Source organism: Lepisosteus oculatus, chromosome 3 (genome assembly GCF_040954835.1).
Source record: "Lepisosteus oculatus isolate fLepOcu1 chromosome 3, fLepOcu1.hap2, whole genome shotgun sequence".
Taxonomy (NCBI): domain Eukaryota; kingdom Metazoa; phylum Chordata; class Actinopteri; order Semionotiformes; family Lepisosteidae; genus Lepisosteus; species Lepisosteus oculatus.
In genome coordinates this window covers 65,564,413-65,581,472 of record NC_090698.1, presented here as the reverse complement: position 1 = coordinate 65,581,472, position 17,060 = coordinate 65,564,413, and the positions used below count along the sequence as shown (strand labels likewise).

The 17,060-nt window shown below is 37.4% G+C and overlaps 1 protein-coding gene across 1 annotated transcript; it reads left to right on the top strand.

The window, feature by feature from the left end:
• The first annotated feature begins 680 nt into the window (after positions 1-680).
• On the top strand, positions 681-16,683 carry LOC107079472 (coiled-coil domain-containing protein 68). Its single transcript, XM_015363986.2, has 11 exons — positions 681-771; positions 923-1,058; positions 3,717-3,830; positions 4,096-4,173; positions 5,937-6,071; positions 7,310-7,435; positions 8,274-8,402; positions 8,716-8,810; positions 9,981-10,086; positions 10,797-10,880; positions 13,219-16,683. The coding sequence occupies exons 2-11, from the start codon at positions 1,056-1,058 to the stop codon at positions 13,297-13,299; spliced, it is 951 nt and encodes a 316-aa protein (XP_015219472.1). The 5' UTR covers positions 681-771; positions 923-1,055; the 3' UTR covers positions 13,300-16,683.
• The last annotated feature ends 377 nt before the right edge of the window (positions 16,684-17,060 follow it).

Sequence of the window (17,060 nt, the reverse complement as noted above, 5' to 3'; positions counted from 1 at the left end):
AGAGTGTTTGCTACTCCCCTTGTTAAAATAATTTTCCAATTAGATCCTTAGTTTATCCAGGTTACCTGAGTCCCAAGATCATTAAAATATATTAATTTGAGCAGCATGCTTTGAACAGTTCCATGTTGTACTACACTTATTATTATACCTAGTTTACACTCTTCATCTAGGCCCCATTTCATGTACACGTTTTCCTTCAGTTTTAAATTACATTGTCTTCTAAAATGACTTTGTCACACCTGGATGATTAAACATTCAGAGTCTAGATCAAAGATACCTACCGGCAGTGTGCTTAGCTAAACAGACATTTCTGTGGACAACCTCACTTTGTGTCAATAGTTCTGCGTGAGTAATGTTTGCGTAGTCATAACTTCAGAATTTAACTAAAATTAACTACTCAAAATGTGCTTTGCTCACTTACAGTACTGATACAGCTATGTGCTTCCAGTCACCTGCAGTAACACTAAAATTAAGTAGTTCAGGTGGGCAGCTGCATCAGCATGCATAGGCTGCAAAGGAACAAGTAGTAGGTTTATTCCATGCTGAACAGAGAAGGAAGATTGAAGAAACTTAAATACTAAAATTAAGCCTACAGTATCTAGAGGGAGTTGTTGTTTGCTGTAATTAGGAACAGACCTGCACATTTGTTGCTAAGCTACCAGATACTGATAGGATTCAGTCTGCACCACACCCCACAGACGTTCAAAACAGTGAGCAACTTGGGATGGGCTTTACCTTTAAACATATTCCTTCTTCTACAGTTTCTTTTGCGTAAGTGTACACTCACGTTTGGGACTGAGCTTTGTCAATGCACCCTGCTGCAAACTGATCTTTTCCACTGGTCACGATGAGACCTGGCCACAGATCAAGCCAGAATTGTCTGAGAGGCAGTCATGTGTGAAACTAATATCTTGGTTTTCAGGTGCAGTTCGAACAGAGAGACTGAACACCTTCTACTTAAAACTGGATTACACAGCCTATTCATTGCAAGCCCAGGATTATTGCTGAACTGCTGAACTGTTGAACTGCTTTACAAAAATAGAATAATTACAGCTATGGTAAGTGCTTGTCACTTTTTGATGTACTGTAGGATTTGACATGCTAAAAGTTAACTTTGATAAAGAATGAGACGTATCAATGGTACAAGCTTATTTAGTCTGTTACAGTATACTGTGTGGTTATTAGTGCCTATTTTAGACTTGAAATGCACAAGTATGTAATAGTACTGCTTTTAATTTTTGTTTAATCTGATGTTTACAGTGCCTAATAGCTTTCTGACAAGAAAAAGGTAGTTGTTTGCATCTTGTAATACAGTATAAATGCACTGTTACAGCTCTGTTTCATGGTTTGAAATGCGACTGCAAAGCAATCACTATAGCATAAATGTTACTACATATGTTGACGCCCGAAGATGGCTCCACAGCAGAAACATTGTGTTTCCTTTCTTCTCTTTTCAGCATGGAATAAACCTATTACTTGTCCCTTTACATGTGTATACTGTATAAATATGCAGGATGTTATTTACACATACATTGTTGGTGATCTACTGCTTTTATTTCACATATACAGTACTTACTGATTGCAGTGCACCATTCATCCTGAACAAGATACAATGATCAGAAATATTAGTGTTTTCAAGGACTTAAGAGTAAAATTTTATACCACAACATTTTTACCAGTTACATCTTGAAATGCGGAAAGCTAAAATAATCATACTGCAATCTAGATACTAGTTTTATATTGGACACCAGTTGGACATTTCATTAACCAGGGGTGTTAGTAAAATTTTAACTCTTATACAAAGGCCTTTCATGCTATTTAAACAATCCATCTTTGGACTGAGCCATCCTACACATTACATTTTTGCTTTAGACACACATTAGAATCATGTAACTTTAAATGTAAAATGATTTGCAATTCAAATGTAGACTAGAAAAATTAGAATAAGGTAGAATAAGCTGAAGTGTCACTGGAGGCCAAGTTTGCTTGAAGAACTCCAGACTGTTACTTCCAGATTATTGATCACAGAATTTCAGAATCTGTTCTGAAATTATTCACTGTGATTTTTTTTAATACAATGTCATTTGACATACTAGCAAAGTATTCCATGTTATTGTCAGTACTTTTCTTCTGCTTTAGATTCCTATTTAAGGCACGCCTTTGAGCCACCACTAAGGCACAACACCACCTACTGTAGGTAGCATCAAGTTCGATCAGCCCTTACAGAGCAGATCAGGCATAAGACTGAGAAATTGTTCACTTAATTAAGGTAGAACTTAAGGGAGATGACACTATACAAGCCTAGAGTGGAATTGAACCAGAACACAAGGTTTAACACCCATTCTCTTTCCAAATGTGCCATGGAAGTTTAAAAGAACAAGTAGTCAGACTTGACTACTACAGTAGGTTTACTGTCTCATCTCAAGAAAGATACCTGCTACATCATAGTGTCCCCCATCACCATAGGTGCTGTACCTTTTTTTTCTTTAAGACTCCCATCGCAACACAGACAAGATCCAACTTTGCTTAGCAACCAAGAGCTGATTAGATCATGATACAAAGTGGGAACAGTGCTGTAATGATTGGGAGGAAACACAGATCACTGATGTGCACAGCCTAGAAGGGCAACAGTGAAGCATTTCACTCTTTAGCCATTGGAATACTGATTTACACCCTGTACAGTATATTACAATATTGTGAACTGATTTCACAAGTTCTTATGATCACCTTTGGCTTTATACCTTGCTTATGCAGGAGTCCAAAGTTGCAGTACATAGACTGGAAGTAGGAATCATCACAGACATTTATTGCCCTGGCAATGAATATGCTGGTGAAGGCCACAGATTTGGAGTCTAATTACTAAATTAGGTGTGCGATAGCCACCAATAAGATAGTACATGGCTGATTAGGAGTAGAGAGCTGGCAACTTTGATGCTAAAGGGAGTCTGATCATCATGACTAGAACATCTCACTGTTGTGCATATAGCAATTAGAGCATCACGTTCCTGATCCAGGGTGTAATATTCTACCTAGCCCATACCATTTTATTGGAGTTAAGTGGACTATCCAACTTGTCCACTGTTCCCAGAGAAAGGAACACTAGAGCATATTCTTAGTACTTATCAAAAAGGGCTGAGAGATGGACCTTACAGCTGGAGTCGTTACCAGGTCCTTGCAGATAAAATCTGCACAGGTATCAGCAACAGCAAGTATTTCTTTCCTACTAAACAAGCCAAGATTTTAATTAGAGCTGGAGAGCAACTGAGAAAAGAGGGCTAAGTACTAGGGAGTTGTTAGTGATTCTTGCAGGAAGGGCTGGCTGGCTAGTGTGTACCTATTGAAGTAGGGATTTGCAGGGTTGTCCCTCTTCAAGCATTATGACATGATAGGCACCACAGGGTAAATAAGAGACATCAGTAAGGCCACAGAGGCAGCAGAGAAAGCCTCAAGATAGCTCTGAAGTGATATCCGGGGATCAGTTTGATGCCACCTGGATACAGTCTTGCCCCGATCAGCTTCAGATGGGTCACCTGGGTGAGGGTGTCTGAAGTTGAAACAAAACACCTGCTGATCCCAGGTTACATCACAGGATCATGTTCCAAGCGCAAGGAGAGATGTATGTGTTCATAGAATTAAAATAATGTATTTTTCAGAAAATAGAAAGCAAATTGACTGTCTCTCCGACTCCTGACACCTTTGTCCTCTTTTGTTCACAGGCTGCAGTAACTTCCCTGGTAGTGCTGGAGTGTGACACTGCCCCAGGACAGGAAGACAGTCTCTATTACAGCCCCTTGTCCTATATCAGAGAGGAGACTAACTACATTAGAAAGGTAAACTAAGATACAGTACAATGACAGTCTTCATTTGAAAAGCAGGTAATTGATTTTTACCTCCAATAATAAGAAGAAGGGTGTAGTAAGGGCTAATGACACTGATTGGAAGATTGTGGTCTTTTAAAAAACCAAACATCTATAGTAATTTTGCTGATAGACTGACCTTTTATATATGAAGAGTATGTTTTAGGCTCACATGTGAAAATTAAAATTATTATGATAATTATTAACATAATTGTGGCTGCTGTGTCTTTCATTTTAGATCCGCTCTGCACTGGAAAAAATACAAGTTTTTGAAGATGAAAGGGAAGGGTGTAAAGGATGGAAAAGTGGACCAAAGGTATAATGTAAATATGATTTGATAGTACAAAGTACTGATAAAGTCAAAGCAGGTAAAACAAACAGTAATGCAGCTAGACCTTTAATTTATATAGCACATTTCAGCTTCAGATAAAATGTAAAAATGTAAAAACTAGAAGTCAAGGAAGATGAATTTATAGTAGTGAAAGTTGATAGGATAAGTGTTGGTAAAGAAGTGTTTTAAGATCTCATTTACGGTCTCAGTTGAAAACTGTTTGTCTGCATATGAATAAAAATTGGAATTGGGAATGGGACTGGGAAAATAAATCAATTAAATGACCAGATAATTATTGGCAAGTTACACCAGGATGTTATTGCGATCCATAACTTGGAATAAAAGAAACATGGCTAACAGAGAATGATTATAATAAATACAATGTTAATGGATACATAGAACTGCAAAGAAACAGGACAGACAGAAGAGGTGGAGGTTTAGTGCTATACATCAAAAGGACCATTCGGACACAGGAACCTAACCAAGATAAATTGAGGTTCTCAGAAGCAATAGGGGCAAGATGCACCTACCTGGCACAAAACTTGGATCAATCGAGTCTTTTAAAAATATCAGGGGAAGTAATACAATACAGAAACTTAGGAAAGACATTGTATATTAAACAATAATAAAACACAGGTGTTGCAGGCATTAAAGCACTTAAGATACAGGAATCTGTAGTGTCTTGATGGTATTTTACCAATTGTACTTAATGAAAATACTTTTCCAGCGATCATTCAAGACAGGAGTTATACCAGCTAACTTGTGAATGATAATGTATTATCCATCCATAAAAAGGATCCACAAAACGTAACCTACTACTTACTGTATAAACCAAAAAGCCTTACTTCTATTACATACAAGTCTGTGTAAACAATAAATGTTTTTAGTCTCGAACAGAGAAGTGTCACAAAGCATTTTTCAGGACCCTATGCAGACAATAAAATCTGGAAGGGAGTGCAACAAACACAGGGAAAGGAGACTAGGAACAGGGCAAGCAGACGGATGGGGGGGCGTGGCCAAGGCAAACAAGTCCAAAGGGAGTCCGTAGAAAAATCCATAGGTGATCAAAAGTCCAGGGCCCGGTAATCCATCCATGACAGACAAGACAGAAGTTAAAAGCCGGAGCAGGATCCGGCGAAGGGTCGAGGGGATAAAAGGGGTACCGGGACCTGGACCCAGATGGTCAGGATGCCGTTGTGAAGCCTATGCCGTTAAACCTCTCCTGGACTCACGGGTAGGCGGACTTCCGGGCGTCCATCTTCCAAAGCTGAGCCTGGAATGGTAAGAGCATCTGGCTTTTATAGGAAGTGGGCTGGAACCGGAGACAGACACCAAAAATTCAAGACAAACATGAAAGAGCCGGAGCGCCCTTAAGAGGAGGGGCTTACAGTCGTGACAAGAAGACTGTGAGGATTCCCAATTCAAGTTTTCAAAAACCTCAGAGACACTGTCAGTCAGCTTAATGGGCTTTTTGCTATGCACAATTTCTATGATGAAATATGGGGCTACTTTACATAAAAGGTTGTGTGAGGGTCTAGAACAGTAATTTAGTCAAAAGACGTAGCCTGGTGTCAAGGCTGTATAGGATTTTCAGCTCAATTACCTACTAGAAATCAAATGAACTTGATGGGCCAAAGTATCTCCTCTCATTTGTAAACTCTAGTGCTCTTATCTGTTAAAGGATTATGAAAGCTTAACTTAAAAAGGCTTTGATTTCCTTTGTTTTTGTCTACATTTGTGAGACACAGACTCATTGCCTGAGAGATGTCCCAGCTAATTGGAACAGTCTTTCCACTCGACACCATCAAGTACTTGAAGATCTCAAAGTCAAAGAAATGCAGCTCTCCCATATTCTTATGGAGAACCAGGAGCTTGAGATTAAGGTAAACCTGCTGACTTTGTTCTGGTGCACTGAAAGAAGTTGGAGCCTTTCCTCAGCTGCCAAGAATGTGATCCACATAAAGCTGCAGTTATTTAGGAGAAATGTGTTAAAGCAGTCATCTTAAAATTGTTTATTGATGTTTTTTCTTTATCTAAAGCCCATCAGGCATTTGCCTAAGTGCTTGTTGAACTCTATGATCCAGGCGTCTTATCCAGCCTGTGATATCCAGCCAGTGAATGACTGTACAGTATATGGTGTTATGTCACTAGCCAAGCGTGACCCAGGTATTTCAAACAGCAACGTGGCAGAGTGTCTGCAAGCTTGCGGTAACATAAGCAAGACACAGACAAGACAGGAACCAGGGCTACCTCTCTTGTAGACCACTACAGAACCTGCAGCATGCCAAAAAGGTACATGGTTCTGACAGGTGGCTGTGTCAGCAGAACAAGTGTGTGAGCCTCACTCAGGCAGTACAATACAACAGTCAAAACCAAAGTCTTAGGCAATGGGCTATTGCAAATGAGGTGGTTATTGTGACAATTTGCTTAAGACTGTCACAGTGTTCTAACAAGACTTGTTAAACCAGATGGAACATTTGCTGAGAGCAACAGCACATTTATTCAAATTCATGTAATGACATTTGCCTTTAAAAGGGGCATCAAGCAGGGAATGAGACCCTGATGGGAGAAATGGGAAAGTGAGAATTTACAGGGTGTACAGTACAATACCAGTAAATATTGAAAATGAATTTTGCTGGCATGATATGTCTTATTTTACTCATTAGCATTATTCAAAGCTTTAAGGTCTAATATTTATTTTCCATTGATGCTTCACACAGAGTAAATGGTGTGTTGAGAGAGCACTGCTATGTTGTTTGCATTTCTGTGCATACATTATTCTGGCAGAAAAAATGAATGTGCAGTTCTTCATTAGCACTTTATATTATGTAAAATACAGTGGGTCTGTCTGGAAGAACACATCGCATTGGTACTTTTTTTCTTCTTTCTTCACAGCATAGCTATTTGCGTTACGCGAATGTCAAAGCTTAACACATGCCAAAAATGGAATCTTTAGGAGTGGAAATTTTGCTGCAGGAGAATCTACTGCATTTCAATAACTTGAACCCAAGTTTATGTTTCACAGTACAATATGTGTACCAGTCGCAAAATGCGGTAGGCAGGTGTATCAGAACACCCCCTGAATGGGGGTAATTATCTCTACCTATGGCATTTGCCCTAGCTCGAAGCATCCCGGGAGGCAGGAGCAGAGGCCTTAAGAGATACTACAAGAAGGCTGTTTGACACCTACCAGTCTCGCGCAGAAGAGATGAGGGAGAGACACATCCAGGAGAAGCAGACATTGCAGGTAGCATGTGTCATTTCTCTTGGGGCCTTTATTATGTCCCTTCATGAAAGGCGCAAGCCATTAACACTGTCTGCATACAAACAGAAATGTGCACAGCAGTGTACAACAAGGGATATTTCACCTCCCTGCTGTTACTAGCCTCTATTGTTCATTCAAACTACCATTAGACAAAATAGGTATTTCATTATGCTGACTACATTCTCTGTAAATGTATTTAAGAAAAAGGGCATTTTGAAATGTATCAGAGACTTGCTGAGCGAAACAGCTAAGGGTCAGTTGGCGATGCTGCCCCACAGCTCTTGAGCAAGGGTATGACTCCAGCATGGAGTGCCTTGTGTGTGGAGTTTGCATGTTCTCTCTGTGGCCACTCTGACCCCATGGATGTTTTCACTGGGTCCTCTAATTTCCTCCCACAGACCACAGATCTGCTGTCCAGGCTGTGGTGTCTCAAAATTGTCCCCGTATGGACTGGAGTTACATGCTGTGGTTTGTCCTGGCTTGTGACCATTGTGTCCTAGCTCAAACAAGAGTTGAGCTACTGTAAGTAGTTATTGAAAACGGAAAGATGAAAACTCACTGATTTGAAGAGCCTCAGATTTATCTTTGAAACAGATAAAGAACTATCTCTTGGAATGCCAAATTTAATAGAAAACAAAAATGTTCTTGTATATGGGTTAGAGTTATGATTTTCCCTTTGTGAACCACATTAAAATAGAAACATCCACCAGATATTATGGTGTAATTCAGAAGACGTTTATTGTGAAATTGCAGCTGTTCCTTAAAGTGTTACTGTATTTTGCATTAACATGGTCTTTTTTACTTTTTTAATTCTGGTAAGGGTTGGGCTTTAGATCTGGAGCAGAATTTAAGAAGAAGCCTGGAGAATCTCCACAATTTGGAACGAAACCTTCAGGAAAAGGAAGAGAGAATCTCAGAGATAGAAAAACTAGTGGGAAGGATGGAACAGGCAAGTGCAAAATCAATCAAAAAAATTGACACCAACCATCATTTCAAACATTTCAATTTACTAGTAATCTAAAATATTAAATAGAACTTGTTATTAAGACGCATATATCTTGATTTATTGACAAAACAGTATTTTTTTCTCTGTGCACTACCTCACTGTGAAGTTTTCGTCTGAAAACCAAGACATATTGATGTTATTGCAAAAAACATTTTAGTAAGAATTCTTGACTTTGTGACTGGAAATATAATGAAATAATATTAGACTTCTGCTTGTGTCCTGTAGGTTAAGTTTGGTGTGTTGTAACATATTGCAGGAGAAGACCGTTTTGTCAAGGAAAAGAGATTTAATAGAACATGAAACCAGATGGAGGCTGTCACTGAATCATAGCCCCATTCCTGAAGCAGAGAGGTATGTACATTTGCTTTGATGGGTGACACGATCCTGCACTCTCTTTGATTAATTCAAGCAGTGGGATTCATTTTGTGCACTCTGTGAGACGTGCTAAATAGTAACTGTTATTAATTGCTCACCACAGAATTGTTTCACCTGAATAAAGTGGGCGCTCCCTTTTAAGCAAAACCCACAGAGCAAGGTAACAACAAAAATCATGTATACAGCATTGTCACAGCAACAGTTATAAAAATGTACAAAATAACCCCCATCAACTCTGAATTAACTATATGAAATGTAGTGTTAAATGTACAAATCATACTGTTATATCCTTATAAAACACAGAATTTAAAGTAGTCACTCAAACCAAGCAGCTGAAACTAATTATAGACTGAGATTCAGACTGAGCTGTTATCTTATTAAGGCCATTCAGATCTTTAACGAAGAGAAGGAGGCATTAGCCACTGAGAAAATGATTATTCCTTTCAAGAATCATGGCTCTGGTGTAAGGGTCAATGAAATGGTAAAGGTTATTTCACATAGTGAATGACCTGTGATAAAGAGGGCAAGCTGTCTTTCTGATTCCCCTTACTAGCAGAACAAATCCATTACTGATCATGCATTGAACAAATAGTGTTTAGAGCTATTTTTTTCCTACAGTATAGTGCCATCATTAGTTACTGTACATTATCAGTTAAAATGAGTGAGCCAGTTCCAGAGGCAGTCATGCATGCCCAGGCTACAATGTGCTTCACGGATAAGGCCCTTTTCCTCACTTTGGTAAAGGTTATCTTGGTTTCTTTTGTCCATAAAATGTAAAACTCTTCTGGATCCACAGCAGCCTCTAAAACTGGCTCACTGATATAAAGTATATAAAAATATAATGAATATTATATTGTTATTCATATTAATCCAATGATCACAAATACAAATTCCTTGACTGTAAAGAAAAAAAAAACAATAGTATTAAAAATAAGGCACTGTATTGTGCTTTTTCATAAACATATTCAGTATTAGTCCTGCATAAAAATTACAATGACATAATGTTATCCCACTCACCCCCTGTTTTTGAAATTGGCAATTTATAGTCATGAAGTAAGGCAATGAAACATGTTTATTAGACTAGGATACACAAATAGTACTGCACCACACAGTGTTCCATGTTCACTTTTTTTACTTTGATTCTAGTTTAAGGAACTGCACTACAGAAGTGAATACCCTCCAGGAGAAGATCCATCACCTAGATGATATGATCCTTAACCAGAACAGAAAGCTGCGGACTTACATACAGCAAGTGAGACTCTTTTTCTTTTCTGTTTTTAGTCCCCAGCATCAGAAAAACAGAGGGTTTGCAGCGAAGCTAGCACTGATTCTCATAATCTCCAGCGTCTTGTTTATTGATGACTACCTATTAAGAAAACTACGAATTTCTGAAAAGCACTTAAACACCCACTCAAATTATGGAATAAAATTACAATTCAGAAATACTTCGAAGGTTTTAATTACTACCGATGTGCATGAGTTGCTGAGATCTAGATGAGTGATTAAGACGTCGGCACAGGAGTCATGGTCCTGGAAAGCTACAGCCCACAGGCAGTTAAGAGCTATACTGGACTGACAGAGTTATGCAGGCACAGTGGTCCAGCAGGATCAAGATTTAACACCCCTCATTTATTGGCATGAAAAGCTGACCCACTGCTCAGGGCAACAGTTTACAATATCAGCCTACTGCAGTTCAGTAGGATGAAACTATGCTCCTAAATGGTATTTTGTAAATGGAACAGAATATGGCTTCATTTCTGCTTAGACAGGACTGACACAAATGAATGTCCTTTCATGGAGCCAAAAGATCCTTGACATTTATTTTCTCTTTGCTAAGAAAGAAAGAAAGGCGATATCTGAACAATAGATTATTTTTCAATTAGCATATTAAAGGGGCCATCAACATGTTCCATTTTTTCTGTAATGTAATCAGTTTTCAAACCCTCAATGTAATGTTTTCAGATAGAACAGCTGAAAAAGGAGCTCTCGGCACAAGACAATGCTGTATGGACTCTTACTGAAAGGCTACACTCCTTGGAAGCAAAGGTGAGGTTTGAAAAAGTGAGAGAACACATTTCATTGCATTGTATTCTGCACAATACTAAGCAGGACTTGAACAAAATGCGTATTACTAAAGAAGGTCCAGTTTTTTTCCTTGACTTATAATACCTACGTTAGCATTTGCTTGATTAGAAGGAGAACCATCAATGTACTGTACCAGGCCAAGATAAAACATTTGGAAAGCATGATGAACATGCAGATAAACATGATAAAATTCTCTACACATGCCATGTTTGTGACTCAGAATTCCATATCAACTTCAACATAATTTCACTTTATAAACCACTAATTTTCACTCCCTCATCATGTAAGTCCATTGTTTTTTCAGATCTTCCAATCTTTACTCTTAATAACTTCACTTGAATAAGTCGTTCATGTAATTGGACAATATTACCACTGATTCTACGTTTTTACTCACCTTGAAGATGATAAGTTATGTATCAGTCCAGGTTGACTGTGGCCCTCCAGGCCCAGGAATGAATATATAAATTATAAACAGTGCTTTATGGTGAGCCTAATCCTAGATGTTTGAAAAGGCTTAAAGTAAACCTAGATCATAAAAGTATAAAATATTGTTTGATAACACAAGAATCACAATAATACAGAATAAATATATACAATTATTTGCTTTCTAAAGACATTCTGCTAAGAAATGATGCTCCTCAGATAATGGTCATTGATTATGATTATGTAATTTCCTTGTCTTGTGTCTGTATTTGATCTTACTAAATCCAGGGCATTAGCATTATTATACATACTATGTACAATTAGAAAGCCGCACAGTGGTGGACCAATAAGAGCAAACTAGTCCCATAAACAATTTGAACAAGAACATATTGAACAGAACAAAACACATCTGATACCATGATCTCCTCTGAGGGGATGATTTGCTAAAACATTAATCTTTAACTCAGGACATACTGGAAAGCTTTGCTCTTTTAATTAAAATACAAAGAGTTGCTTTAGGCTTAAAAGGATTGCATAGTATCTCTAATGAAAGCAACCTAAGTGGATGGTGTTTCAAATTAGACCATATATACAGTATATATGGATAAGCACTGTTACCAAGTTACCAAGGTGCCATAGTTTGGATGAGATATTAAACAAATTTCCTGACTATTTGGTCATTAAGGTTCCCATGGCAGTTTTTAAAGGAGTGCGGTTTTTAATCCTGGTGCCCTGGGTAAATTTCATTCTAGGTTTGAGCATCTGGGCTACCCCTTGTAAGTCCCCTCTTATTTAAATTAGTGAAACAATTTTTCACTTGACTCACTGTGTAGAGACGCTGCTGGACTGTAATGGCTGCTGTGTATTGCTCAAAGGGGTGCCTGTATGTCAGTGGTAGATAGGTTAAGTCCCCCTCTATATGTAAAATCCTTTGTTGGAATGAAACATGCTATATAAATGCCATTAATTATTACCAATTTCAGACGTTCAAGTTTCTCAACTAAGGAATTCCACATTGTGTACAGTAGTAATCTGATATTAAAGAAGGATGAATCTTGCTTTAGTGCAGAAGTGCCCTGGAACTAAATATTTTGTGGAAGGATATTATAAGACAACACATCGCCTTAATGTTTCCATATTACATTTTATATTCCTACTACTGTTTTAATACAACTCCACTAAACCATTATTGATTTTTAAACATAGGCAAAGTCTTTCTAATTTATGACATGCTGTTCCTAAAGCATTTAGTCCACTATGTCAAATTGTGGAATGATTAAGTCTGTCTTAGTAATGTCTTTTGTTCACGTCTATTGAAATGGGGTATGGCCAACAGTAACAGATTGACATTAATTCTTGCTCAGTTATGGGTCTCTCGAGTCTCTCGATTGTTAAAACAAGTGTAAAAATGTACACTTGTTTTAACAATCAACAAACTTTCTGTAAGAATTCCATTGTACGAGTACATGTACCAGTTACATATGGCAATAAAGTTCAAGGTCAAGGGAGGTACAGTATAAGTGGTGAATTTATGCTTTCTTTATTCACAGTCTTTATTATTTAAACTGAAGTAATAGTTTATCATGTTCCTGCAATGTTTCTGCAAAGCAATTGTTTCACTGTACTGTTTATGTTGCTGATTTTGTGCTTAAATAAAATGATAAAGCTTCTCAGTACAAATAATTGTATTTTCCAAATATACTATTAGGACCCACATTTTGTGATTGTGAGGTACAATATATTGTATGTCAGTTTTTATTTGAATAATGTTATACATTTGACAGCAAATCTGAAGGAAATATTGTACTATAGATTTTGAAATTCGCTAATCTCCATGCTTGATTTAATCTAATATCTGCATGTACTGTTTTAACAGAATAAAGAACTGAAGTACAGTGTGGAATTCTGGACCAGTCAGCAACCTAAGAAGGTCTCAGTTGGTGTTTCAGTCACGTAAGATTAGGCACAACTGTTTTAAACCTTCAGCTCAATTGAGTATGGAGGACGCAGAGGTGCCAATGTGAACATGCTGACTCAACAAAATGTGTATTTTATTATGGGAGTTTTCATTAGTACATGTTTAATTTTCAAGACGACAGACTGAAAGGAAACATTTACCCAACTACACTCATATAAAGTAAAGTGTCTTTGCTTCAAGGAGACAGTTTACTAGTGGAGCATAATATTTTTATGAAGGGGTTTACTTCATAAATTATTTGTTAATTGTCATTTAAATGATTTCTGGTAATAGAATGATTTGTGTATTTCAGTATCACATATTCAAAATGATCACCATCTGCTCTAGCTCTTCACTCAATGTCTGTAAGTTTGCCAGTCCCTTCATATGCTATTGAAACAAATGGAGGGTGTTTTTTTTGCAAGAGATGTGCACACAGATGGTGGGTTCATAAAAAGCAATCATGAAGTTGATCTTTTGGAAATATCATTTATTCAACAATACAAATATTTATAGAACATGATGCATGCCAAGATGGGCATTGAATTGCTCTCATTCCAGGTATTAAATAACTCTATTCAAAAAAAAGAATTTAACAAATTGACTCAACATAAAGCAGAATATATCAACTGGCATTACAAGACATCTTAAATAAGGGTCATTCCATATAAAATCACCTGTTGACCTTACCCCTTTTTGATTGTAACTCACATTTTCATGTATGTTTGCCCATGGGAAAAACAGATAGACTGTACCTGAATGGCCAACCATTCAAGGTAACAGAGCCGCTGAGAACTGACCCATTTAAGATCTCCCACTCTACAATAAGATATTCATATTCTCATCATTCATGAACATAGAAGGGTGATTTTGATATTTAGGGCCTATTTTCCCAGTTGTCAAACTATTTTGACCCTCAAATATACCAAAACATGTAAACTCAGATTTTTACTATTTTACCTACGTCATAATTTAGACCCTAGTTTACATCTGAATTTTTTGTGTTCTTCCCATGCTGGGTTGAGACACAGCATACACTTGTATAAAGGATGTCGGATCAGGTGCCTCTTCAAGGCAAGTAAAGCCATGTGACTGTCAGATTCACTTTTTAACTTGCTCGGTTGCTTTGCAACTATTTTTCCAGGGGTTTTGTTGCTTGCTTCTCTCTTCTCCTGAACTTAGGGTGCCCAGTATGTCCTGCCCATTACTGTGGCTGGCTCCACAGATGTCATCACATCTCCCAAATCTACACTGATATGATCAGCTAGGAAATGGAAAAGCACATAATTCCGGAGGTCCCTTTGGGTGCCATCGGGTTCATTTCTACCCATGTTGTCTTGATAAAACAAACTTTGATTCGGAGATCGGCGGAATGTCATTAAGATTCGGTGTAAAGTTTTCGCCTAACTGGACCACAGCCTGAGAAACCTGCTCTGAACAAGCCATTGCGCAGTCATCCTATACGTCTTGCGAATGAGTCTTGTTTCTCCCATGAGCATACATTTATGAAAATCTTTATTAAAGTCAAATGGTGTGAGGCCGAAAGCCAGCACTCTTTGATTTATTTTAAGTGTAATGATCCAAAACTGTATCTGCTGTGAACATTTTTACTATTTACTATTACTAACTATTTTAGAATAGTTGTGGTGGGAGACTGGCACAAAGAGAGGACAACTTTTTGAATGGGCCTATCCCTATCAAGATGTTTTTAAAGCACACTTAAAATATTGGACGTACAACAGAAATATAGAATACTGGATATAAACTGCATTATATATATACACATGGAAAATAAAAAAAATCGTCCGCAGTTTTCCCTTGGATACATCACCCTTATGCCAGTCTACCCTAAAGCTTTCCACAAGGCTATTTATCAGTCATTCCTATCCTTTCATATTTTTAACACTGAAATATTTTCTGGCTCATTTTGAAGCTCCACATTTTGGAATGCTGGCACCTTCCCTCAAAGATAAGGATGTTCTCTCAGCAAAATGGCTAAAATTTTCAAACTGGTTTATGCAGTATTGACACTCATGGTGTATTGGGGGAAATGGAGGACACTGGGTAAAGGTAATCCACCTTATTTACAGAGATCTAGCTCCACAGCACTGAGAGAGAGCAGGACACTCATAAAAGATAGGCTAGGCTCTCAAGAACTGTGAATATATTTACTGAAGAAATCAATGTTTATGTAAAAGAAATGTCAGTAGAGACTGAAAACATCCTGTCTTACGCCATGTCCATTAAATCAGCTATATATCAAAGAAAAAGGAGTGATCTCTGTGATGTTAGAATTTTAGCCACAAGAAATGATTTTATTTCACAAATCACAAATTTATCCTTTCATCATACTTGTGTTACAGATAATGATATCTGCTAACCTTGTACAAAAGAATGCAAATAATTTGAGTTTGGTTGTTGCCAAGCTGATGGAATAATCGCTTACCATCCTACCTCACAGAGATAACTGAGAGGTCATCAGAGACGGCCATTTGTCTCAATGAATCAATTTTTAAATCCTTCTCTGCATAAATGCGAACCAACACATTATTGATCCAGCTGTCAGAAGGTGGTATTTCCCCTTCTCAACCTGCTTCAAATCAATAGCCTGCAATAGTTCCAATAACAGCAGCACATTGTCTGTTGTCATGAAGTATTACCTTAAGATGTAAGGCTAATGATGGCATGCATATATTCTGGGAGTGACGTGGGTGTGCATCACAATGCAATATGTTCTTTGATCCTGCTGGTCAATAGTGATTGTGCATCCACAAGTATCTAATACAGGTTACTTGTGATCAGAGGGAACTGTCTGAAAATAAAAGTTGTGGTAGTAATTTGTACATTTTCTGGGAGAATTTTTTTTTTAATGACCTTGCATCAGTTTTGCCACATGACATCAGGATTTGAAGGAACCTTTTGGAGTAAGTGAGGCTTCAGTTGTTACCCAGGATTTATACATCTTTTGTGCAATCAAACTCTGTGAAAATAAGCAGTCTTGAAACACCTGCATGTGCTGTAATGTAGTCTACACGTGCTGCTGAGTGATACAACCAAGTAGATCATGTCAATGCAAATAATTGTATTTCCAGTAACTTCATGTCTCCTGTGAAACAGTATTCATAATCACAACTATATAAAAATGCAAAAAATGTTTCATAATATAGTAATGTATGATTAAATAAACCAATCGTCAGCCCTTTAAACAATTTAGAAAATATTTCTAAACATCTGATTGTTATGGGTTTCAGGTGAACTCAGCCCATGTGTTGTTTTTAACTGTATATTGGGTCTCACAGAGGATGCGGCTATAAATTTGGGGATAACAATATCCAATTACTGTACAAACTAGGGTAAGAAAAGAGATGAATAAAGATCATAGGAAATAGCTTTGCTTTGACTTCAGAGTTATTTGTGTCGTTATATATGTACTCTTAAAATCAATTAAATAATGATGACAGATAAAGAAATTCACCCTGCATTGTGTAGAAGTTGTAGTATTTTTTGGAGGCTGGAATTGAAAGATTTAAAACTGGACATATCAGAACTGGAAAAGTAGCATTGGAGCCCAAACATTGGTAATAAATTATTTTGTTTCAAGCAATGTAGTTAAAGAAGGGAAGTGGAACTAAGCTGAATAATTATTCTTGTTTAAGAGAATATATATTGATATGCATAGAGGGTAGTCAGAAGGCTTATACTTATTTAATACTGTTGTTTAAAGGCTTTTTGTAGAAGTGTTTTTTTAAACAGTTTTGAAT